Consider the following 25,293-nt stretch of genomic DNA (forward strand, 5'->3'; position numbering starts at 1 on the left):
AGAACTTTTGCCTTATAGCTCTCCGATGATAATGTTAGGCTTGAATCCCACCAGCATGCAATGTGCCGTTCTTTCAAGGGCCTGGGGGAGGGAAAGAAATCTGGGATATTCTCTGCAGGATGGGGGTAGGTAGAAAGTGCTGTCAACTCACAGGGGACTTATAGCAACCCCTCATGGGGTTTTCATGGCAAGACAGGTCCAGAGGTGGTTTGCCATTGCCTGCATCTGCACAATGACCTTGGATTTCCGTGGTGGTCTCCCATCCAAATACTAACCAGGGCCGACCCTGCTTAGCTTCTGAGACCTGACAAGATCAGGCTACCCTGGGCCACCAAGGTGAGGGCTCGGTACGGCGAGCACTACAGAAACTCCCCTCTACCTTTTTCTTTAGGAAAACTGAAAACAACATTTAATTGCCCAAGAAAGGAAGGCGAACGGAATTTTATTTTTACAGTTTGCACTCATAGGGAAGAGCTTTGGTAACGTAGGGTTGCCGCCCGCCTCCAGGTGGCACCTGGAGATGACCTCCCTCTATTGGTCTCCCGGTGACCAAGGTCACTTCCCCTGGAGAGAGTGGCTGCTTTGGAGGGCGGAGCTTATGGCATTATACCCAGGCGAGGTCTCTTTTTGCACGGGATCCCCTGATTTTGCGGGTCAAGGGACAGCTGACTTGTGGCAACCCTGTAGGATCTTCAAGGCGAGAGACGTTCAGAGGTGGCTTGCCACTGCCTGCCTCTGCGTGGCGGCTTTCGATATTCTTGGTGGCCTCCCAGCCAAGTACTAGCCGGGGCCAGCCCTGCTTAGCTTCTAATGAGTTTGGGCTAGCCTGGGCCGTCCGGATACAGGAAGTAGACTGCCCCAGAATTTGCAGGTTTATTTATGCAGTCCAACACATCCTTGGCATTTGAGTCATTCCTGATGGACAGTGTGGAGTAGTGGTTAGGGTGCTGTAGTGAGACTGGTGAGACTGGATCACTACTGAGTGTTGAGGAAGCCACTCTCCCCCGGCTTCGTTTACCCCAAGGAGGACAAAGTCCGTAATCTTCTCTCAGGATGAACATGTGAAGCTGCCCTCTGTTCAGAACACTGTTCCATGTCTTGACGGCCTTCGGATTTATATTTAAATTTATATCCCCCACTTCCCTGCCGTAGCGGGCTCAGGGCAGCTAACAACATGTTTATAGATATATACAGGGGTCATTTCCTGCAGGAGCGCACAGGAGTGGAGCTCTGGCAGTAAAGAGCCCAGGGGGCGGGCACATGCAACAAGCCCCACCCCCTGCTCCCAGCAGCCCTCAGTCAGGGCAAGAAGCAGCCAGGTAAGCTGCAGAGCCCCCCTCCCTGGCCCACCTTCAGACACAAGCTCTCCCTCCTCTGTGAGGGTAGATCTGCGCGTTCCCCCCCCCAGCTAGCAACTCAAAACAGTCCAATGGCACCTTTAAGACCAAGTTTTATTCAGGTACAAGCTCTCCCTCCTCTGCGAGGACAGATCTGCACGTATCCCCCTCCCCCCAATAGCTAGCAATCCAAAACAGTCCAGCGGAGCCTGAGCGGTGGGTGTTGCCTTCTGACACACTTCCGGTGATGTCAGGGGGTGTGGCATATGCAAACAAGTTATGCTAATAAGTTATGCTAATGAGCTCCTGCACCTCTTTTTCTACAAAATGACCCCTGGATATATACAGTAAAATTCCAATATATATACTAAAACAACATTCAGTAAAAATTACAATATAAAACACATGACCATATTACAAGATGGCATCATTCTGTCATCCTTTGAGTGGCTGCCTCCAGGCTCCTGCTAGGCTGTTAGTCATCCGGCTGGTGGCGATGTGGATTTTACGGCCCGGTTGGTGATGATGTTAATAGTAGGGCCAGGGCCATGATGTCGAGGCATCACCCTACTTGAAAGTCTGGCGGAAGAGCTCCATTTTACAGGCCCTGCAGAACTGCAGTAGGTCCGATAGGGCTTTGATGTCATCCGGGAGCTCATTCCACCAATGAGGGGCCACCACAGAGAAGGCCCTGGCCCTCGTTGTAGTGAACATGGCCTCTTTCGGGGCAATTTTGGGATCCAGATCTTAATGGTCTCTGGGGCACATGTGGGGAAAGATCTGCAGGCCTCAGTGAAGGAGTGGCATTTCCCCAGCATCTTCTACATGAGATGCTTCAACTGGAATTGCCGGGGATTGAACCTTGGACCGTTTGTGTACAAAACATGCTCTATCGCTGAGCTACTTGCCCATCTTGTGGGATAGTGTTGAAGGGGCACTTTTTTTTTCTGCTGAGCCTTCCTGGAGCATAGTGCTCAGGAAATGGAGGTTGGAGCTTGCTGTTCCACCTTATGACTTTAGGAGGCCACAAGTTCCCCACCCCACAGTCCAAAACAGTCCAGTGGCACCTTTAAGACCAAGTTTTATTCAGGTACAAGCTCTCCCTCCTCTGCGAGGGCAGATCTGCACGTTCCCCCCTCCATAGCTAGCAATCCAAAACAGTCCAGTGGAGCCTGAGTGGTGGGTGTTGCCTTCTGACAGACTTCCAGTGATGTCAGGGGGTGTGGCATATGCAAATGAGTTATGCTAATAGGTTATGCTAATGAGCTCCTGCAGCTCTTTTTCTACAAAATGACCCCTGAATAAAACAATGTAAACGATTACAATAAAAGCAATGAAAAACAATACAGTACAACAATAAGCTTATCTAGTGGTGTCTGGTGTCAGTTTATACCCTCCTCGTGGCATGGAGAAGAAGGGCAAGAGATGGCCTCAACCACAGGCTGGATTGGGAAATACCTGGAGATTTGGGGGTGGGATGGAGCCTAAGAAGAATGGATTTAGTGACTTGGAATGTTCACAAACATTCGGTGTACTAGGAAATTAACCATTTCCCCAGAGCATGCTTGCACACATTCCCTCTGAGAAGACAGAGATCAGGTTTGCTAGTAGGCCTCTCTATTTATGCATTCTGTGCCACACACAGCACTCTCTAGCCCTCTGGAGGGCTAACTAAACACTCCTAGCTGCTCCTCATGGGTAGCAGCCCAGGGTGTAGAAGTCCCACACAGAGATTTCTTTTGGCTCACATTTAATTCAGGCCCGGCCCTCGGGTCAGAGGTGCTGGATTAGTAAACCGTGGGAGACAGCCAAACCTGGGGAGAAGGAACAAAGTCAAAGGAAAACCAGAATGCAAAAGAAGCGTAGGAGAAAGTAGCAGTGCAGGCAGGTAACTGAAGGTCTGTGTGGAGAAGAGAGTAAAGCAAGAATAGGACCTGCAGGTCAAAGAAGGAGGGGGTCACTGAAGAGAGTAGGGTTCCCAGGTCTGGGTAGGGAAATACCTGGAGACTTTGGGGGGTGGATCGAGGAGAGGGCGGGGTTTGGGGAGGGGAGGGGCCTCAGCAGGGTACAATGCCACAGAGTCCACCCTTCAAAGCTAGGGTTGCCATGTCCCTACCTGGCATCCAGCAGGGGGAGAAGCTTTGTGTTCGGGAACCTCGTGTGCACACACCACAATGACGTCACCCGGAAGTGACATCATCGCACCGGCACATTGTCGAGGGATGCTCTAGCATTCAGAAAAAAGAGCAGTTTCTGTCAGAGTATTGTCAGCCCCACCTACCTCACAGGGTGTCTGTTGTGGGGAGGGGAAGGGAAAGGAGTTCGTAAGCCGCTCTGACACTCCCTTGGGTAGTGAAGGGTGGTGTATAAATCCAGTCTCCTCTTCTTCTTCTTCTACCTTGCAGGGTGTCTGTTGTAGGGAGAGGAAGGGAAAGGAGTTTGTCAGCCGCTCTGAGACTCCCTTGGGTAGTGAAAGGTGGGGTATAAATCCAGTCTCTTCTTCTTCTTTTACCTCACAGGGTGTCTGTGGTGGGGAGGGGGAGGGAAAGGAGTTTGTAAGCCGCTCTGAGACTCCTTTGGGTAGTGAAAGGCAGGGTATAAATCCAATCTCTTATTCTTCTTCTTTTACCTCACAGGGTGTCTGTGGTGGGGAGGGGAAGGGAAAGGAGTTTGTCATCTGCTCCGAGACTCCCTTGGGTAGTGAAGAACGGGGTATAAATCCAATCTCCTCCTTCTCCTCCTCCTCCTCCTCCTCCTCCTCCTCCTCCTTCTTCTGGCTTAAAACTCTATGGTACCATACAGTTTTAAGGTTGAATGCTAGAGCATCCCGTGACGACCTGCCTGGTGCGATAACGTCACCTCTGGGTGATGTCGTCATGCCAGGCATGTTGGCCCGATTCAGGCACTTTGAGGGCGGGGTTACCCCCAGCAGCGAGATCCGAGCCAGTGGGTCAGGGGGACTAGAGCAGGCAACCCCTCGCCCCGGGGGGACCTGGAAGCCCAATTTGATGTAGCCGTTTTCTCCAGGGGAAGAGATCTCTGTCATCTGGAGATCAGTTGTAAAAGCATCCGCTGACCGGCATCAGGGGCCAGCGAATACCCCAGAGCTTGACTCTGGAAGAACAATGGAGACAAGGCTCCTGACCTCTCCACTGAGGGACCAATGGGACATTGGCGGGAGATTCAACCCCACCAATGGGACCTAGGGGGTGTCCCCATATGTGTATATAGTTGGCCCACCGGCCGTTTCCTTTTTTGTCTTTGTTGTGTAGCAGTGAAGCGTGCAGGATGCTATGCGAGCTGCAGCGGCCTCGCCATGCGGTTAACCCACTACACAATAAGGCCCCACCTGGAGGCTCAACATCAAGTACACAGGGAACACAGTTAAGTTAGTTAAACACAGAAAACACCGTGTTGAAATAATGAACACAATATTCACATGCACTTATAGCTAAATATATTTGATTTATATACACAACATCAACTCTAGTGTATTGTAAACACTTTCCCAGAATTACAACTGAACTCCAGACTTCAGAGATCAATTGCCCTGGAGAAAATGGCTGCCCCAGAGGGTGGACTGTATGGCATTATTCTCCACTGAGGTCTCTCCCCTTCCTGAACCCCAACCTCCCTGGGCTCCCCCCCCCAATCTCCAGGAATTTCTCAACCCAGAGTTCGTAACCCTAACCCGTGTTGCATATGTTTAATTTCGATCAGAGATATCCATGCGAACCACGTGCATTCTTGTATAATTCTTATGACTTCTGCAGGGTTCACCAGCTGGTCAGGATGAAACTTCTGAATTTCTTTTATCCCTGACAGTTAATTAAAGCAGCTGAAGAAGCAGTAGAATTATTGTTCCTTTAATTACGAATAAGCACTAAAATGTAGCCTTTTAACCTTGCTGGAGAAATTAATGAGATGTATTTTGGGAGTACCTGCTCACTTGTCTTGTAATCAACTGGGGACTAATCATTCTAGGGGACAATCGCACATTAAAGTTTGGAGGATTTATCTCGGTTTTAATGGGCACTTCCTCTAAAACAGAAAATCTCATGCAACTGGCAAATCAGGCTTCTGTGGTGGTTTGGTCAGATACGATTTAAGAAGAAGAAGAAGAAGAGAAAAGAAGAGATTGGATTTATACCCCGCCCTTCACTACCCAAAGGTGTCTCAGAGCGGCTTACACACTCCTTTCCCTTCCTAGGTGAGGAGTTTGTGTGCTTGGCTTCCAGACTTTTCATAGCATTCGTAGGGTTGTCAGGTCCACTCAGCCATTGGCAGGGGATGGGGGGGATAAGGTTGCCAGATCCAGGTTGGGAGATTCCTGGAGATTTAGGGGTGGAGTCTGGGGAGGACAAGGACCTCAGTGGGGCACAATGCCATAGAGTCCACTGTAGGGACAATTTTCTCTGTGTGGCAAGCCCGGAGATTCACTGCTCCCGCAGGGACATTGGGAACCAGAGAGCCAGAGTGCTAATTGCACAAGGTAAACATCTGCTGACTTCAACGTGAGAAGATATCACTCCTGGCGCTCACGCTACTACAACACCGGCCGCCAATGAGGGATACTGTGCATCTTGGAAAATTTAGTGAACTGTAGAGCACCATTTTAGCTTGTATGTATTTAATGTTTTAATGTATCTATTATTTATTCCGGCATCGCCGCTTGTTCACCGCCCTGGGCCACTTGGGTAGGGCGGGATATAAATCCCAAGTAAATAAATAAAAATAAATAAATATACTTGGCAGAGACACAGGAAGAGATAAGAAAGTGAGGCTGTCTGCACAACAGATTCCTGATATCATAGCTATGCTTGTAACTTTCCATATGCATGGGGGGGGAAGAAAGGTGGAAGAAATTCTTAATAAAAAAGGCTGCGAAGTGAAAACACTTCAGACAGATTTCTGCAGAGCTGTTTGTGTCATGTCGTTCTTTGAACCCTCCAACTTTCAGTCCACCCTCCAAAGCATCCATTTCCTCCAGGGGAACTGATCTCTGTAGTCTGGAGATGAGCCGCAATTGCAGGGGATCCCCAGGTCCCACCTGGAGGCTGGCATCTCTAAGCTGAGTCCTGATTTGCCTGGTGTGCGTGGGAAGTGACGTCACTTCTGACTTATGGAGATCATCTGAATTAATGACCTTCCAAATTCCCAATGGCTAAGAGCCTTGCTCAGGTCTTGAAAACCGAGGGCCATGGCTTCCTTGACTGAGTCAACCCATCTCACGCTGGGTCTTCCTCTTTTCCTGCTGCCTTCAGCTTCTCCTGGCGTGATTGTCTTTTCCAGGGAGTCTCTTGTCTTCTCGTAATGTGGCCAAAGTACGACAGCCACAGTTGAATCAGTTTAGCTTCTAGGGAGAGTTCAGGCTTGAACTGGTTTGCCTTAAACTTCATGTACTTCGTTAAGTCTGAGAAATGTTAAATTTGATTTTTACCGTGTGCATTTTTTAAAAAATGTGTTTACTGGGCCAGTTCACATTTGTATTTACCTTTGAAGTTCTGGCCCGATTTAACAAGTTAGGTCTTATTTCGGGTGAAAGTTGTCAGCTCACAGAAAGTATTCTGCTGGTCATGATCAAACGCTTAGATTCACCCTACCCCATTGAGCTGTAGAAGACAAATCTCTCTTTGTGGTTCTTTTACCCAACATAGATCCAATGAGGTCGCTGCTGCTGCTCAGCTAAAGAGAACAATTCTCACAAAGCTGAGCAGTACAGACCCTTAATTGGGCACAAATTAGTTCGTTCACCACAGCAGCATGTCTTCTTCTCCCCCCCCCCCAGGACACAAGGAAGAAATGGCAATGTGGAGGTCAGGAGTTTTGCTCAAGATGAGCTTGTGGAACAAAGGCTGACTCCCACATGCAGTTCCTGTCGACCCCAGCTGCCCCTCCAGATCTTCAAACTCCAGGAAATCTCACAGCTGAGAAGAGTCAAAGAGAAGTTAGTCTTTGAGAACACTTCTAAAGAGACAGGTCAGAGGAAGGAAGCCTGGAGAGGAGATGACTGAGAGGTGATACAATAACCATCTTCGAGTACTTGAAGGGCTGACATGGAGAGGATGGGGTTGTTGTCTGTTGCCCCAGGAGGTCAGACCAGAACCAACAGGTTGAAATTAAATCAAAAAAAGTTCTGGGCTAAACATTAGGAAGAACTTCCTGAAAGCGATGGCAAACCTTGACAGCACAATAAAAAGTAGAGACATCACCCGGCCAACAAAAGTAGTAATGTACAGTTGTGAGAGTTGGACTATAAGGAAGGCCTAGCACCAAAGAATAGATGCTTTCGAATTATGGTGCTGGAGAAGACTCTTGAGAGTCCCTTGGACTGCAAGGAGATCAAATCAGTCAATCCTAAAAGAAATCAACCCTGACTGTTCCCTGGAAGGCCAGATAATGAAACTGAAGCTCAAATACTTTGGCCCCCAAATGAGAAGGGAGCACTCACTGGAGAAGACCCTGATGCTGGGAATGATTGAAGATAAAAAAAGAAGGGGATGGCAAAGGATGAGATGGTCAGACAATCTTATCAAGGCAACAAACATTAAGCAAACTCCGGAGCATGATGGAAGACAGGAGGGCCTGGTGTGATGTGGTCTATAGGGTTGCGAAGAGTCGGACTCAACTCTGCAACTGAACAACAACAACACTTGGAGAAGAAGAGATTGGATTTATACCCCGCCCTTCACTACCTGAAGGAGTCTAAGAGCAGTGTATAATCCCTTTCCATTCCCGTCCCCACAACAGACACACTGTGAGGTAGCTGGGGCTGAGAGAGCTCTCTCAAGAACTGCTCCTGAGAGAACAGCTCTGAGAGAACTTGTGACTGACCCAAGGTCACACCAGCAGCTGCATGTGGAGGAGGGGGAAACCAAACATGGTTCTCCTAGATTAGAGTCCTCCACTCTTAACTACTACACCAAACTGGAGCTGTTCCTGTTGGCAGCAGAGGATAGGACTCGCAAGGATGGGTATAAAGTAAGGGCGGGAAGGCACTGGCTGGATATTAGGAGAAACGTTTTGACAGTAAGAGTTGTGCAACAGTGGAACCACCTGCTTAGGGAGGTGGTGAGCTGGACAAACACTTGACAGGGATACTCTAGGCTGATCCAGCATCAAGCAGGGGGTCGGACTAGATGGCCTGCATGGCCCCTTCAAACTCTGTGATTCTATCAGACCAGTGTAGAACACTCTTGTCTGGGGCAGTGATGCTCTGTATACTTGTTGCTATGGGGGGCAACAGCGGGAGAGCTTCTGGAGTTCTGTCCCCACTGGTGGACCGCCTGATGACGCTTGGGTTTTGGCCACTGTGTGAGATAGAGTGCTGGACTGGATGGGCCATTGGCTTCTCTGATGTTCCTTAGAATTAAAGCACGAGCACAGAAATGGTCAGTTTGCAGGATCTGGGCAAGGCTGTTAAGAATAGGAAATGTTGGCCTGTTAAGGATAGGAAATGGTCATGAATCCATAGAGAGCCAGTTTGGTATAGTGGTTAAGTGTGCGGACTCTAATCTGGGAGAACCAGGTTTGATTCCCCACTCCTTCACGTGCAGCTGCTGGTGTGAACTTGGGTCAGTCACAAGTTCTGTAGTGGTTAGGAGCGCGGACTCTAATCTGGGAGAAGCGGATTTGATCCCCCACTCCACCACATGCAGCTGCTGGTATGACCTCGGGTCAGTCACAAGTTCTCTTTGAGCTGTTCTCTCAAGGGCCGTTCCCGAGAGAGCTCTCTCAGCTCCACCTGCCTCTGTTGTGGGGAGGGGAAGGGAAAGGAGTTTGTAAGCCACTCTGAGACTCCCTTGGGTAGTGAAGGGCGGTGTATAAATTCAATCTCTTCTCTTCTTCTTCATAGGGTTGCCATAATCTGGAAGTGACATGACAGCACTTAACACACCCGCACAGCCAGAAGAGAAAGGAGCCCCCGGTCACAGGAGTGTTAGGGCTTGGAAAAATCCTGAAGATTTGGGGATGCAGCCTGGGGAGAGCAGATCTCTGATCTCTGTAGTCTGGAGGTTAGTTGTAGTGCCAGGTCCCACCAGGAGGTTGGCAACCCTAGGGAAGGGCTGTGATGGAGGAGGAGGAGGAGGAGAAGAAGAAGAAGAAAAGATTGGATTGATTCCCCATCCTTCACTACCCAAAGGAGTCTCAGAGGGGCTTACAAACTCCTTTCCCTTCCCCTCCCCACAACAGGCACCCTGTGAGGTAGGCGGGGCAAAGAGAGAGCTCTTTTGAGAACTGCTCTTGAGAGAACAGCTCTGAAAGAATTTATGAATGACCCAAGGTCACACCAGCAGCTGTATGTGGAGGAGCGGTGGAAGAGACTCGGTGTCATTTCCTCCAGGGGAAGGTTATTTCTGTAGTCTGGAGATCACTCATAATTCCAAAGCACTCCTGCGTGTTGGCAAATCTAAGTGGATGGGAACACCCTCAGCTCTGAGCTCTTTCCTTCATTTGTGCCCATCCTTACCTCTAATAGCCCAGGGCTGGCCATTGGACAGATCAAGTCATCTGTAATACATGCGGATGCCAGCCTCCAGGGATCCCCCAGAACTACAGCTCATCTCCGGACTGCAGAGATCACTTCCCCTGGAGGAAAGGGATGCTTTGGAGGGTGGACCCTATGGTATTGTGCCCCACTGAGGTCGTTGTCCTCCCCAGGGTCCCCCCCCCCAAATCTCCAGACGTTTCCCAACCTGGAACTGGCAACCCAGCCCCCCTCACCCACACCAGCTGCCAGGGAGGCCCCAACAACTGTAGTGACGTGTAGCTAACCCCGAATGCAGATTTAGGATTCTGAATGGCTAACTAAATTGTGGGCTTCTTTGCTAGTAGATGTAGTAATGGTCCTTAGCTTAAAGGTAAAGGTTCCCTTGCTCGAAAGCCAGTCGAATCTGACTCTAGGGTTGCGGTGCTCATCTCTGTTTCAAAGCCGAAGAGCCAGCGCTGTCCGAAGACATTTCCGTGGTCATGCTGCCAGCACGACTAGACGCCGAGGCGCACGGAACGCTGTTACCTTCCCACTGAAGTGGTACCTATTTATCTACTTGCAATTTCTTGCTTCCAAACTGCTAGGTTGGCAGGAGCTGGAACTAGAGACGGGAGCTCACTGTCATGTGGCACTCGGGTCTTGAACTGCTGAACTACCGACCTTCCACAGCCTGCAGTTCAGTGTCTTAACCACTTGAGCCACCGCAGCTCCTTAGCTTAAATAGCTTTAAAAAGGGGAATTGACAGATTCATGAACAGGCCCATTGATGGCTATTAGCCACAGTGGCTAAAGGGAGCCTCCCCGGGGAGGAGAAACAGCCCCAGAGAACAATACGGGGTGGGGAGCCTTGGGCCGCTCTGCCCTGTTTTCTGCCCTCCTCGCAGTGGTTTGCCACTGTGTCAGACTGACCAATCTTTGTTGAAATCTTGCAAGAGTGTCGTTGCCGAGGCAACTGTTCACAGTGTGTGTGGGGGGGAATCAACTTTAGAGTCAGTCTCTCCTAAGAGTTCTGAGACCCGCGGGGCACCTTATGCTAGAGGGGGGGTGGAAATCATTGAGTAAAGGCAGATGCTCAAGGAAAATGCTGTTGACTGCTTACTGAGAGAACCATTTCAGTGTAGTGGTTAGGAGGGTGGGCTCTAATCTGGGAGAACCAGGCTTGATTTCCCACTCCTCCGCATGCAGCTGCTGGGTGACCTTGGGCCAGTCACAAGTTCTTTCGCAGCTGTTCTCTCACAAGAAGAGCGGCGCAGGCAGTTAAACGCCTGCTCTGTAACACCATCCGAACAGCCACTATGGCTGTTCGAGTACCACCGCGGTCGAGGTGAGCTCTCGATCTTCGTCCCAGCCCCAGCCTACCCAGCAGTTCGAAAGCAACCTAATTGCAAGTAGATAAATGGGTACCCACCCTTAGAGGGGTGGGGGGCACCCTGAATGGTCGATTGAAGACGGCGGCGGCAGCGGCGGCGGTGATGACGGCGGCGGTGAGCATCGATTCGGTGTGGACGGCGTGGCGGCGTGGCGTGGCGGCGGCAGGCGGGCGCAAGCGGAGGAACGCAGCCGAGCGATCCCTGGTGGCCAAGCAAGAGTACACAGAGTGCTGTCGTCGAGAGGAAGGTGGCGTGTGAGGACGCCGAGCACCGGCTCAAGAGGAGCCGGAAAGGACGTTGCTGGGCCGGAAGCAGGCGGAGCCGCGCGCCTTAGAAAGAAGACAGCCACTTCCGGAAACGCCGGGAAAAGAACACCCGCCAGTCCAGAGACCCGAGCCGAGCCGACAGTAACAGCAACAACAGCTACAACCACCACCATAGGGGGTGCCGGTAGGTTGCCCCATCCCCATATACATACTGTGGCCCTAGTTAGGGAAAAACAGTGATTAGCACCAAAAATCTGTAAGCCGCTCAGAGACCCCTAGACAAGGGGTTCGAGCGGGATATCAAATCGAATGTATAAATAAATAAATAAAGAGAGCTCTCTCAGCCCCACCTGCCTCACAGGGTGTCTGTTGTGGGGAGAGGAGGGGAAGAAGGTTGTAAGCTGCTCTGAGACTCCTTCAGGTAGTGAAGGATGGGGTATTAATCCAATCTCCTCCTCTTCTTCCTTCAGTAAGGAGATGCTTCTGACTGGTTACCGATGGTGCCATAGAATTCACCCTCCAAAGCATCCTGTTCGGTGAAGTGGTTAAGAGCAGCAGACTTTAATATGGGGAACCAGGTTTGTTTCTCCACTCCCTCCACATGCAGCCAGCTGGGTGACCTTGGGTCCGTTACAGTTCTCTCTGAGCTGTTCTCTCAAGAGCCGTTCCTGTCAGAGCTCTCTCAGCCCCACCTACCTCACAGGGTATCTACTGTGAGGGAGAGGAAGGGAAGGAGATTGTAAGCCACTCTGAGACGCCAAGTGAAGGGTGGGGTATAAATCCAATCTCTTCTTCTTCTGGGATGGGTGGGGAAGAAATGCATTCATCTGGCGCCTTTCCAAAAATGCAAATCCATTGTTCCCCTCCCCCCCCCCAATCAAGTCACAGCTGACTTATGGTGACCAGTGTTCCCTCTAAGCTGAGTTAGTGTGAGCTAGCTCACAGTTTTTTAGCCTCTGGCTCACACGCTTTCATCTTGGCTCAGGAGGGAAGGCTCCAGAGCAAACTGATTTATGCTGTAGCCAAATGGCTCGCTCACAACTTTACTGCCAGTAGCCACAAAGCAGAATTTTTGCTCACGAGACTCCACAGCTTAGAGGGACCCTGTGGGGTTTTCAAGGCAAGAGACAAACAGGTTGGTTTGCCGTTGCCTTCCATGCAGAGCAACCCCAGTCTTCCTCGGTGGTCCATCCAAGTAGCAACCAGGGCCGACTGTGTTTCGCTTCTGAGATCTAAGGAGCCTTGCCCAGCCTGGCCTATCCAATGCTTTCATGCAGGGCTTTTTGTGTAGAAAAAGCCCAGCAGGGACTCATTAGCATAATTGGCCACACCCAACAGCAGAAACATATTAGCATATTAGGCCACACCCCTGACAGCACAGCTCATTAGCCTATGAGGCCACTCACCTGTGTTACCAGAAGTGTGATCATCCAGCCACACCCACCTTTTGCTTCTTACTCTGTTTACCTTGTTTGTGGTCAAAACCCAGGGCCTTTTTTTGTAGCAGGAACTCCTTTGCATGTTGGGCCACACACCCCTAATGTAGCCAATCCTAATGAGTTCCTGCTGTTGGGTGTGGCGTATTATGTCAATGAGTTCCTACTGGGCGTGCTCAACTCAGGAGCCAGCCGGAACTCCGTTCCTGTGCGTTCCTGCCCCAAAATAGTCCTGCTTTCATGCAGTGTTCCCTCTTAGCAGAGTTAGTGTGAGCTAGCTCACAGTTTTTTAGCCTCCAAGTCACACATTCTTGTTTTAGCTCTGGAAGGATGGCTCTAGAGCACACTGATTTATGCAGTAGCCAGTTCACTTGCCCACGACTTTAATGCCGGCAGCTCACAAAGTTGAATTTTTGCTCACAGGACTCCCTAGCTTAGGGGGAGCATTGCATTCATGCTACGTTTCTTCCATTCTGCAGCTCAAGGCAACCTGCCTCAGAATCCCAGAGCATCTCTCCCAGTCAGGTACTAACCTAACCTCTAGCTCCAAGGTTTCTCTGAGACCTCAGGAAAGAGAGATGAAGAAGAGATGGGATTTATACCCCGCCCTTCACTCGGAGTCTCAGAGCGGCTCACAAACTCCTTTCCCTTTCCCTCCCCACAACAGACACCCTGTGAGGTAGGTGGGGCTGAGAGAGCTCTCCAGAGAACTGCTCTTGAAAGAATAGCTCTGAGAGAACTGTGGCTTGCTCAAGGTCACACCAGCAGCTGCAAGTGGATGAGCGGGGAATCAAACCCGGCTCTCCCAGGTTAGAGTCCGCACACCTAACCACTACACCGAATTGGCTGTCAAGAATAAAGTCCTCAAGAGAATAACTAAGCCAGCATTCTGCTGTCCTATAGGCACTCTTCAGGCCATCCCACTTCTCTTGCTAATAGGAGCTACTCAACCGAAACTCCAACAGTGGTGTTATGGGGGGATTTTTCTAAATTCCTTTTTTTTTAGACATCGCTACCATTGTTCCCGCTAAGCTGTGGAATCTTGTGAGCAAAAATTCTACTTCGTAAGTTACTGGCATTAAAGTTGTGAGCGAGCGATTTGGCTCCTGCATACATTAGTTTGCTCTGGAGCCATCCTCCTGAGCTAAGACAAAAATGTCTGAGCCGGAGGCTAAAAAACCGTGAGCTAGCGCACACTAACTCAGCTTAGAGGGAACACTGATCGCTACTGATTCTTCTTGTTTTTGTTTAAGAGAAGGGTTTCTTCCATTTCGCCTTGAGAAGAAATCAAGGCATATGAACATGTGTCAAGCTGCCTTATACTGAATCAGACCCTGAATCCATCAAGGTTAATATTGTCTGCTCTGGTGGTCAGTGGCTCTCCAGGGTCTCAGGCAGAGGCTTTTGCATCACCTCCTGCAAGATTCTTTAACTTGAACCCGGGACCTTCTGCACCAGCCTGTCGGACTTGATGGGCCATTGGCCTGATCCCACATTGGCTTCTCTGTAAATTCAGTCCTTGCAGCTGTTTTCTGTTACCTGCCACAGGATGTTGTTACACACTACGGGATGGTACCCTAGCAGGGAAACTGGACAGCTTGTTAAGACTCACTATCTCTGAGTGAAATTCTACAGGGGGGAAATTCTGAAAATTTCACAGACCTTCCCCTTCCTGCCCCTCTCTTGTTGAATTTCTCTTTTGATCAAAGTGGAATTGGTTCTGAAACAGATTCCAAATTTAACACCCCACCCCCCAAAAAGGAAGAAGTAGGGGGGGAAAGGACTGCTGGATTTCAGGAAGAAACTGGGTAAAGAGGAGTCAAGAGAATTTCCATTAATACGAATACAGAAACTCTTTAAAAGTTTAACACTGATAAAGAACTAACACCAATATAGAAATTCTTGAAAGGAGCCATTTGTTGCAGCACGCAGAAAAGCTGGAGCTGGCCATTGTTATCAGGCCAACAGCTCTCCAAACCCCAGGGCCCGAGGTATGACCGACTGACTCAAACCTGGATAACACGGAGGGCTGTGTGGTCACACAGTACTGATGCCTTTCTGCCCATGCCTTTGACTGTGAAGGAACAGAAAGCTCTTCCTGCTAATCTTATTTACAGGCAGGAAGTGTTTATCAGGCCTCTAGTCCAGGCCCGCAAACACTTACCAACCGAATGGCAAGGAGATTTTGGAAAACTGAAGAACCAAGTCGCTACAGAGGTTGGCACTTCCCAGCTTAGACATTACGATGGCTCATGGACCCCGCCAGGTTGCCTCCACTACATCTTTCCCATCACTCCACTAACTGGCAGAGAAGAGCTGCACCTGTTGTACCTGAACAGGACTCAGACCAGTCCTTGGAAGCAAATCAAGGAGACTTTTGAATTTGCCATCTGGATCTAAAGCAGAGGAACACCTGGGCCGGATGGTTGTCAGTAGGCTCTTCCAGGGCAGGAAAGCAAAGCATCATGGGCAACCAAGGTACACTTCTCTTTGCTTTCCCTCAAATATGGCAGCTCTTATTGAGATATATGTCAGAGTGTTAGAGGTAGCAAGCAGTTACTGTAGATCAGTTTTATCTGTCTGTCAATCCTAGCTGTCAAGCTAGTAATCATGTAATTGAGGACAGGTGCTTCTAGCAGGTGTTGCTCTTTCAGGTCTTGTTAGAGTTAGAGATTGGATCACCTTGTTAGAGATTGGCTGGGGTGGGGTTAAGCATAATAGCTATCAGCTTGGTATGCTAGAGGGAACTTAGTTCTCATAGACTAAGGCACAGCATGCTGTTCAATGGCCTGTAAATATCTCTGTATATATTCACCTTTATAAACTCTCTGTGTACCTTCATAACTGGCCAGTCTCCAGCTTCTTATTTACAATACCCAATAGCTCTGTGCTCTGAGAGGCACCAGTCGCATCGATCTGGTGGGACACTGGAAAGAAGGGTGCACTGAACCAGATGTCACTTCTTTCGAGACCTCTAAAATATAGTACATCTGAACTTTGAGGTTCAATGAACTCTTTTAATCCTCCTTCAGAGATGACAAAGCACTTCTGTACGGTAATACAGGACAGCAGTGGATGGAACGTTACGATTCATTTCTTTTTTGCTCCCCCAGAACCACAGAGCACAACTTTTGGAACTTGTGTTCAAAGCACCAGAAACGTAACTTTCTTTTAATACCAATCTGATCGCTTATTTTTTTTGTCTCTGGAAGCCCATTCAGCAGAGCCTCATCCGGTGGGCCTCACTGCTCTCCCCCCAAGGTGAGCTTGTCAAACAGGTACTCCCCCATGCTGTTCTGGGGCACCCCCAGGTGTTTCAGGTTGGTGATGTGGTCTACCAGCCTCTTGATGGCCTTCACTTGCTCCTCCAGGTATTCGGACTCCAGGAAGTTACACAGCTGAGAATGAAAAGAAGAAGAAGAAGAGTTAAGCTAAACCCAGACAGATTATGCACTGCAAAACTGCAACTATTGCAGACTTTGACTTAAGCAAGTAAATGAAAAAAGGTAAAGGTAAAGGTTTCCCTTGATTGAAAGCCAGTCGAATCCGACTCTAGGGTTGCGGTGCTCATCTCCGTTTCAAAGCCGAAGAGCCAGCGCTGTCCGAAGACGTTTCCGTGGTCATGTGGCCGGCATGACTAAACACCGAGGCGCACGGAACGCTGTTACCTTCCCACTGAAGTGGTCCCTATTTATCTACTTGCAATTTCTTGCTCTCGAACTGCCAGGTTGGCAGGAGCTGGAACGAGAGATGGGAGCTCACTCCGTCATGCGGCACCCAAGTCTCGAACTGCTGAACTACTGACCTTCCACAGCCTGCAGTTCAGCGTCTTAACCACTTGAGCCACCGCAGCTCCTAAATGAAAAAGACCAGTCCTCAAATAAGCATTGTGTTCCAGTCATTTATGTCGCACGAGCCGGACGACCCCCCTTCGCTGTCACTGGACTCCGAGCTGGGTGGGCTATCCGCCGCCTTGACCCGCCTCCCTTGGGAACTGCAGAGGCCTCAGACACTCAGGAGGGGAGGAGGTTACGTCACCACCACCACCGCTTTCCTGCTCCTGGTCAGGCAGCGCTCTCTCTCCCTCTCTCTCCCTCTCTCCTTTCTGTTGCCAGTTCATCCTCCTCGGCCTCTGCATCTGTTCCTCCTTTTATTCCCATTCTGTGCCACCTCGTCCCCCCTGTGTTCCACTCCACCCCTCCTCACAGCTCCACCCCCCCTTAGGCAAGGACGCTGAGTTGTGGGTGTGGTTTCCCACCGGCCCCCTTCCTCCGGCATCCGATGCTGCTCCAGCCCTGTGCTTCTCCCCCTCCAGAACGCCCTGAGTGTGTGTGTGGGGAGGTGCCCTCGCACCGGGCACACCTTCCCGCTCCCTCCCCCCTTCCCGAGACTTCTCCCCGTGGCAGTGGGCATCTGTCGGTGGCGGCGGTGTTGGGGTGGCCTGTTGATGCTTTTCCAGGAAGTAACCCAGCAATGCAGCACACAATACAAAATGGCAAGTAATAGCAAAACAACTGTGTGCTGAAATGCCCACAATAGTCAATGTACCAAACGAAACTTCAGCAAAGTGAAACACATATGGAAACACAATGGAGGCATTTTTGGTCCTGTTTTACATAGTAGCAACCTTGAGAGGTGCCCTTTCAAGCTTAGGAGACCTGGCCCATAAAGAAACTGAACAATATTGTCTTGTAAAGAAATCGGAATGAGACTTTCTATTGTGGCTCTTTGTTCCTGAGGAAGGAACAGAAGTCTGAAACACTGTATACTACCTAGGAAAAGTGTTGAATTTCTACTTTGGACTTTATGCATTCTGTGGACTTCTATATTTCCTATGATGGGTTTTATGTACAGATTTATATTTGATGTTTTTCCAGGGCTAGGATGGCTTGGTGGCGGCGGGTCTGCCTTTCCTTCTGGTGGGTTCCTTGGGGGCCGGGGCTTGGGGAGTCGGTGTTGGCAGAGTCCCGAGCGGCGGGAGCCATCCCAGGGGAGGCCTGACCTCGGGACTATTTATTTAACCTCAGAGCTGGAAGGAACCATTAGGGTCATCTGGCCATCCCCCTTCCAACACAGGAACTAGGGTTGGAGAAGAGTTTGGATTTATACCCCGCCCTTCACTACCCGAAGGAGTCTCAGAGTGGCTTACAATCTCCTTCCCCTCCCCACAATACACACCCTGTGCAGTAGGTGGGGCTGAGAGAGCTCTTTCGAGGACTGCTCTTGAAAGAACAGCTCTGAAAGAGTTTATGACTGACCCAAGGTCACAGCAGCAGCTGCAGGTGGAGGAGTGGGGAACCAAACTCCCAGATTAGAGTCCAGGCTCCTAACCACTACACCAAACTGGCTCACATGGGGGTCTGCCTTCTCTTCGGTGCCAGGTCCCCCCTGGCTACCGGCGGGGGATGTGTGTGTGGGGGGTAGGGTGGCCAGATCCAGGTTGGGAAACTCTCGGAGATTTAGGGGTGGAGCCTGAGGAGGGCAGGGACCTCAGTGGGGTGCAATGCCATAGAGTCCACCCTCCAAAACATCCATTTTTTCCAAGGGAACTGATCTCTGTAGTCAAACTGTAAACTCTGGGGGGGAGGATCCCCAGAACCCACCTGGAGGTGGCATCCCTAACAGGAACTGCAGCTATAATACTCCTGACTGGTAGGTGTCCAATCAGTACTTAACTCCCAAGTAAAATCTCATAAAAAAGGCTATGTATTCCCATATTTTTTGATACTGCCACAGGAAGTGGTGGCAGCTACAAGCATGGACAGCTTCAAAAGGGAATTAGATAAGCCTATGGAGCAGAGGTCCATCAGTGGCTATTAGCCACAAAGTATAGATAGGGACTCTCGGGCTGGGGCAAGGGATGCTCTGTAATTCTTGGTGCCTGGGGGGGGGCAACAGTGGGAGGGCTTCTAGTGTCCTGGCCCCACTGGTGGACCTCCTGATGGCACCTGGTATTTTTGGCCACTGTGTGACACAGAGTGTTGGACTGGATGGGCCTTTGGCCTGATCCAACATTGGCGTCTCTTATGTGCTTATGATACCACTGATTCTGTGCCTCCAGAATGAAAGCTTTGACCTTGAAAGGCGGTTTGGACAGTCAGTCCTTCTTTCCAAAAATGGAGAGGCAGCCATTGTGCACTGCAGTTTCTGGGCATTCTACTGACTCCCAAGTCTTCTGGATTTTGTGTGTCTTGACTCACGTGGGGGTCTGCCTTCTCTGTGGCTAGTGAGTGGAGGTCCAGGAGAGCTTGGTTCACTTGCTTCTCCAGCTGCAGGGCTTCCTGCATGGCATCCAGGCTGTTGTCCCACTCGTCCTGGTCGGGTTTCTGTGCAAGAAGGAGATTGAGAGGCTAGGGTCAAATCTGGTATTGGTATCTGGTATTGGCATTGGTATATGCCGCTGCTTTAACAATGCTCCTGCTCCGTCTCCAAAAAAGATATCTACAGTCGAATCTGCATTTGCATTTTAAAATCATTTTCATGCTTGTTTGAATGTTGTTTGGAGAAGATTCTTTTAAAGCAGTGCAGAGGTGCAATGACCGTGGAGCCACCCCGAAAGGACGGTAAACATATGTGGACGTGCAAAAGTATGCTAGCACTCTTGAGGGTTGAAAACGACACTAAATGTAGACAGCTTTTTGGACGATGGAGTCAAAAGGCTGGGACACCGGTGGGAAAGACAAATGCAGATTCAGTCTACATCTCTTTCGGATTCGCTCTCCTAATTTCTGCTGTCTACACCGTTTTACTGCCCTATGGTTTCGACTCCGTTGTGATTGCAGTGTCTCATCGGCTCAAGTGGATCTAGTTACAAAGCACTCTAAGCCCCCCTCCCCCCGAAAGTGCCATCTAGTGATGGACTTGAATCGAGCTGATTGGAAGAATTTCTTGAACAAGCATCGCTCCAGCCTAAAGAAAGACGGCGTTGGGACGGCTTTAAAAATGAAGATGTGGACATGACCTAGATGCATCTGCCACTGAGAAGAGCCCGCAGACCTACGAGAACTGTTAAGCCTGCATGTCTTTCGTAATGCGGAAAATCTATTTAGCTCACCTTGATGTCCTCCAGGACAATGCGGCCTCCTCGCTGGTTCTGGTATCTCAGGAACTTATCGGCATGCTCCCTCTCTTCCTGGAACTGTTCCCTGAAGAACTGGGCCACGTGGCTCAAGGCGACATCTTCACGGTCAAAGTGAAGGGCCTGGAAGGGAAGAGTTGGGGGAAGTTGTGTTTAACCCCCGCAGCCCTAGAATTATACGGTAGGCTTCCCAGAAGTTGTTGGATCCAGTCTGCTTTTTCCACTCAGACTGATTTCCCACAGCTGCTGCTCTGCACTCGCTCCTCTCTTTGCCCGGATGGTACGTGTCAATTTCCCAACTCGAAGCCACATGGCCGCATTTTGACCCGCGGCTTTGCCTGATTTTGCCCACGGTTTTGTAATCCTCAAAAAACAGGATCACAAAACCACAGGGGAAATTGGGCGAACCCGCAGGTCAAAATGTGGCCGCGCGGCTTCGAGTGGGAAATTGACACGTACCATCGGGGCAAAGAGAGGAGTGAGCGCAGAGCAGAGGCTGTGGGAAATTGGTCTCAGTCTCACCCAGTTCCTGTAGGGGTTTGGACTCGATGGCCTGTATGGCCCCTTCAAACTCTGATTCTACTGAATTAAATGTAATGACTTGGAAGCACAGAAGCTTTACGCAGTCTCCATGATCCTTCATGTTTCCTGGTGAAAGGGAAAATGCTGTTGAAATGAATTACAATATTACGTAGCATATTCATGTAGGTACATTTAACTTTATTGCGAACAGATTGACTTCAAAAAAGGTTAACTTGCTACAGCTCCAAGCCCAGGTAAAAGAGTCTTTATTTTGGTTCATCAGAATATTTTTAATAATTTTATAAAGCTTCTTTTAACTGAATTAAAGCTTTTAATTTGTAAAACACACCACCTTATTTTAGCCAGCAGAGGGTCCTCTTTTACAATACAAGTTCTGCATTTCTAATTGACCCTTTTAATTGGCTTCCAGTGTCTATGACTTCATCAGCTTCTTAGTAACTGGTTAATCCTTAAAAACTTAAAAGCACACAATTTATGGAAGACCCATCTGAGCTTCTTAATGAACAGGTGTGCATGATTGATTACTTTGCTTTCTTAAACCTTTTGGAACATCTCCCAACATTCTGCTTGACAATTTCAAACACAATTCCTTAACACTTAACTAGTTTTCTCTTTTTCAATAAACATACAAAAACATTTTATCCATAAGCTTTCATTCTCAGCTATAAACATTCAGAGATATTTACTCTTTTAACAATTATTCTTTACTATAAAAGCACCTTAAAAATTTAAGCTTATTTTCCATAGAAAATACAATTGAATGTTATTTACACTTATTAATTTTGGCATCCTTTTAACTTTGCTTGTGGATCCTTGCCAGATCAATTTTAAAAACATCTTGACCAATATGTCTCTAATTCCTGTGGAACAAAGGATGGAACATCCGTCTCTTAACTGACAATTAATTACTGGTGCCTTTACACCAGTCCAGTTCATATAAATGTCTAAACAAACCAACAGAGTTTAGTCCTCTTTAAAACAGGTTGAAAAGGCAAACAGATCTATATATATATATAGATATATAGATGCTGGGAAAGATTGAAGGTCAAAGAAGACGGGGACGGCAAAGGATGAGATGGTTAGACATTGTCATAGATGCAATGAACATGAAATTGAGCAAACTTCAGAGGATGGTGGAAGACAGGAAGGCCTGGCGGGATCTGGTCCATGGGATCGCGAAGAGTCGGACTCAACTGTGCGACTGAACAACAACAACAAAAGATATATAGATATTGCTTATAGACTCTAATAGTTCAACATTAATATGTTAGAGTATCGCAAACTCAAAGAAACAGAAGCCTCTTTGATGTTTCCTCATTTAAAATTACTGAAAATCAGAAGCTGAAATAACCTTCTGAACTCATTCTCTGAAGTAGGGAGGTTCTCATAAATCTTAAAGTTTTACAGTTCATCCCAATTAAAAGAGCTGATGCAAAAACACCTGTTCATTAAAACTCAAATACTCATAGTTGCGGAAACCCTCCCTTGTCAATTAAAAATGAATTAAACCACCTGTCTTTATAAAGCTGTTTAGTGGCTAACAGTTGTTAATTCTCCAGGAAAGTCCCAGATAATTTCTCCCAAAGGTTTCTGTAAATCAGCAATAATCAATAGACAATCATTTGAACCCTTCAATTGTCCTCTACACTAGCATTGGTCCCATTCCCATTTATCAATTTTTATACATTTTCACGTTTGGGTTATAGTTGGGGCTAATTGTACCCTCTATGTATACACACAGTTAAAGCAAGAGAATCTACTCCTAATGAGAGTCTATATTGCAAGTCTAATAGTCAGACTCAGAACACTATGTTGCCATCTGGTTACCATTGCTAGAGACAAAAATCCAGGCAGTAAGGCTAGAGACAAAAATCCAGGCACAACTTGCCTTGCAGCTACTAAAAGATTAGAAAAAGATGCATTTCTAAAAAAACCTCTCTTTTCACCTTAACAGGCATCCAGAAATGCAGAAGAGAACCTATTGACTGCCTTCTCTCTTCCAAACACATCCAGTACTCCAGGTTGGATACTTGACTCCTTTTATCACACAATGGCCAAACATGACACACAGAGAATACTATGGTGTGGAACAGTTTATAGGCACAAATTTCAGGGTGGTTTTTTTTTTTAAGGCATAGTGGCTTTTGGGTCTGCTGTACATCTGTAGTTTCAATGACTTGAAAGGAATATAGGAAATGCTAACATGTATAATTTCTTACAACAAAAACAATTCCTACCCGTTCAGAGAAATCATGGGTCAAATAAACCAGGAATGACACTGTGTATCTAGGATTGTGGCACATCCCACTCCACAGAAAACTTTCATAGCAGCCATATTATTTACTTCTTTCCAATAGGGTTGTCAGATCCAAGTTGAGAAGCTCCTGGATATTTGGGGATGGAGCCTGGGGAGGAGACGGACCTCAGTGGGGCACAATGTCACAGAGTCCACCCTCCAAAACATCCGTTTTCTCCAGGGGAACTGACTGCTGTAGTCTGGAGATGAGCTGTAATTTGGTGGGGTTCCCAGGTCCTGCCTGGAGGCTGGTCTCCCTGTGTCCCAACTTGGTAGGAAAAATATAAGGAAAAATTAACCATGCAACTTTTCACTTCTAAGGTTGCCAGATCCAGGAAATTCCTGAAGATTTGGGGATGGAGTCTGGGGGGGGGGGTTAACTGGGAGGGCAACAGTGGGAGGGCTTCCAGCAGTGTCCCCTCGAAGCTAAATTAATGTGAGCCAGCTCACAATTTTTTTAGCCTCCGGCTCACACATTTTTGTCTCAGCTCAGGAAGGACAGCTCCAAAGCAAATTAATTTATGCAGCAGCCAAATCACTCACTCACAACTTTGATGCCAGTAACTCACAAAGGAGAATTTTTGCTCCCAAGACTTAGACAGAGGCCGGCATCCCTAACAGGAACTGCAGCTATAATACCCCTGACTGGTAGGTGTCCAATCAGTACTTAACCCCCAAATAAAATCTCATAAAAAAGGCTATGTATTCCCATATTTTTTGAAAGTGCCACAGGAAGTGGTGGCAGCTACAAGCATGGACAGCTTCAAAAGGGAATTAGATAAGCCTATGGAGCAGAGGTCCATCAGTGGCTATTAGCCACAAGTATAGATAGGGACTCTTGGGCTGGGGCAAGGGATGCTCTGTATTCTTGGTGCCTGGGGGTGGGGCCAACAGTGGGGGGGCTTCTGGTGTCCTGGCCCCACTGGTGGACCTCCTGATGGCACCTGGTATTTTTGGCCACTGTGTGACAGAGTGTTGGACAGGATGGGCCATTGGCCTGATGCAACATTGGCTTCTCTTATGTTCTTGTCATACTGTCTGTTCTCTAAAGCAGCTATTTTCTCCAGGGGAATCGTCTGCAGTAGACTTTGAACATCTGTTGTAAGTCTGGGAGATCTCCAGACCCCACCTGGATGCTAGCAGCTCTTATCTCACTAAAACTTCCAATATATTAGTGTAAGGCCTAGTAGGAATTTTTGGTGGGGGGGAGGTAATTCCAACTAATGTTTTATGGCTCTAGATACATACACCCTATGTTTACTGAAGAATAACTTCCATGAAGATCAATGATGCTTCAAAAAAGAGGGTCACCTGGAAACTGAATTAGTATACAAAGGTCCCGTTCACACTAGGCGATTTGGGCCGGGAGCGGGACAGTTCGGGGGCGGACCAAACCGGCGCGATCACAACACAACATCTGGGAAGCGTCGAGCTTCCATCCTCGAACTGGCCCTTCCCCGCACAAATCCGCCTCAAGTTGAAACCACCTACCTTGGTGGTTCAACGGGAAGCCGCGCTACAAACCGGGCATTTGATCGCCGCCGCGTCCTTGCGCCGGCACAACCCCGGCCCATAGCCGAACTGCGCATGCTCCGACATGCGCAGTTCGGCCAGCTCCCGGTCAGAGCCGTGTTTTCTCCCCGGCGTTTGATCGTGCCGGGGAGAAAAGGCGCCGCGGCCAGGGGATCAGTGGGATCCCGCCGCGGCGTCTCAATGTTGGCGCGGCTTTTAAAAGCCGTGCCTTTAGAGGCTTTTCCCCTGCCATGTGGCAGGGGCCAAAGACAAGGATCAGTAACATTATTTCCAGTGGAAGAAAGTAGCAAATAGTCACTTACCATAGAAAGGTAGACATAGCTAGCAAAGAGCTCCAAATTGACCAGCTGGCTCACAGCAGCCTCACACTCAGGATGGAAGTTCTGGCTCACCTGGAATGTCATTCCTGCACTCTAAACAAAACTTCTATCAAGAGTTCTTCAGCTACTGCTATGGAGAAACCTGAGGACCAGGTGGTATAAATACAGCTTAGAAGCAGGCAAGTATGTGATGAGCAGCTGTGCCATCCAATAGGAATGCCCTTCTTCATCAACCCACCAATCAGCTCTAGGGGGCGAGAGATGACTCAGCAAAATGAGCTTTGCTGAGCAAGGCTAGCAGCAGCGGATAAGAACCAACTCCGAAAAAGCACCAACGTATCGAAATAAATGTTTATACAAATATATATATATAATTTTCCATTATTTAATCATTTTGTCTCAGTCTTTTGCTATAATATTTCAAATCTTGTATCAAAGTCTCATTAGTACTAGTCTTATCAATGTTTTGTATACAATAATAATATTGCCACAATATAAGCCCCAGACACTATTAGAGTGTCAACAGTTGGAACAAATCCCTATACCATCATAAATTGTGGTTACAGGATAACACAATATAATTAGTCCATAAATTACTCTCAGCAAGGTAATCATTCAAGGAA

General features: G+C 48.5%; 1 protein-coding gene across 1 annotated transcript in view; it reads right to left on the reverse strand.

The window, feature by feature from the left end:
- LOC107117849 (ferritin heavy chain B-like) overlaps positions 1–24,757 on the reverse strand; it is a 59,707-nt gene extending 34,950 nt beyond the window's left edge. Inside the window, exons 1-5 of the mRNA XM_015420017.1 lie at positions 24,653–24,757; positions 19,955–20,101; positions 19,101–19,226; positions 16,147–16,298; positions 11,258–11,399 (exon numbers count right to left, since the gene is read on the reverse strand). Coding sequence (XP_015275503.1) covers positions 11,258–11,399; positions 16,147–16,298; positions 19,101–19,226; positions 19,955–20,101; positions 24,653–24,754 — 669 coding nt within the window. The 5' untranslated portion in view covers positions 24,755–24,757. The remainder of the gene's footprint in view (positions 1–11,257; positions 11,400–16,146; positions 16,299–19,100; positions 19,227–19,954; positions 20,102–24,652) is intronic.
- Between the last annotated feature and the right edge of the window lie 536 nt (positions 24,758–25,293).

Source organism: Gekko japonicus, unplaced genomic scaffold (genome assembly GCF_001447785.1).
Source record: "Gekko japonicus isolate JY-2015 unplaced genomic scaffold, Gekko_japonicus_V1.1 scaffold350, whole genome shotgun sequence".
NCBI classification, from domain to species: domain Eukaryota; kingdom Metazoa; phylum Chordata; class Lepidosauria; order Squamata; family Gekkonidae; genus Gekko; species Gekko japonicus.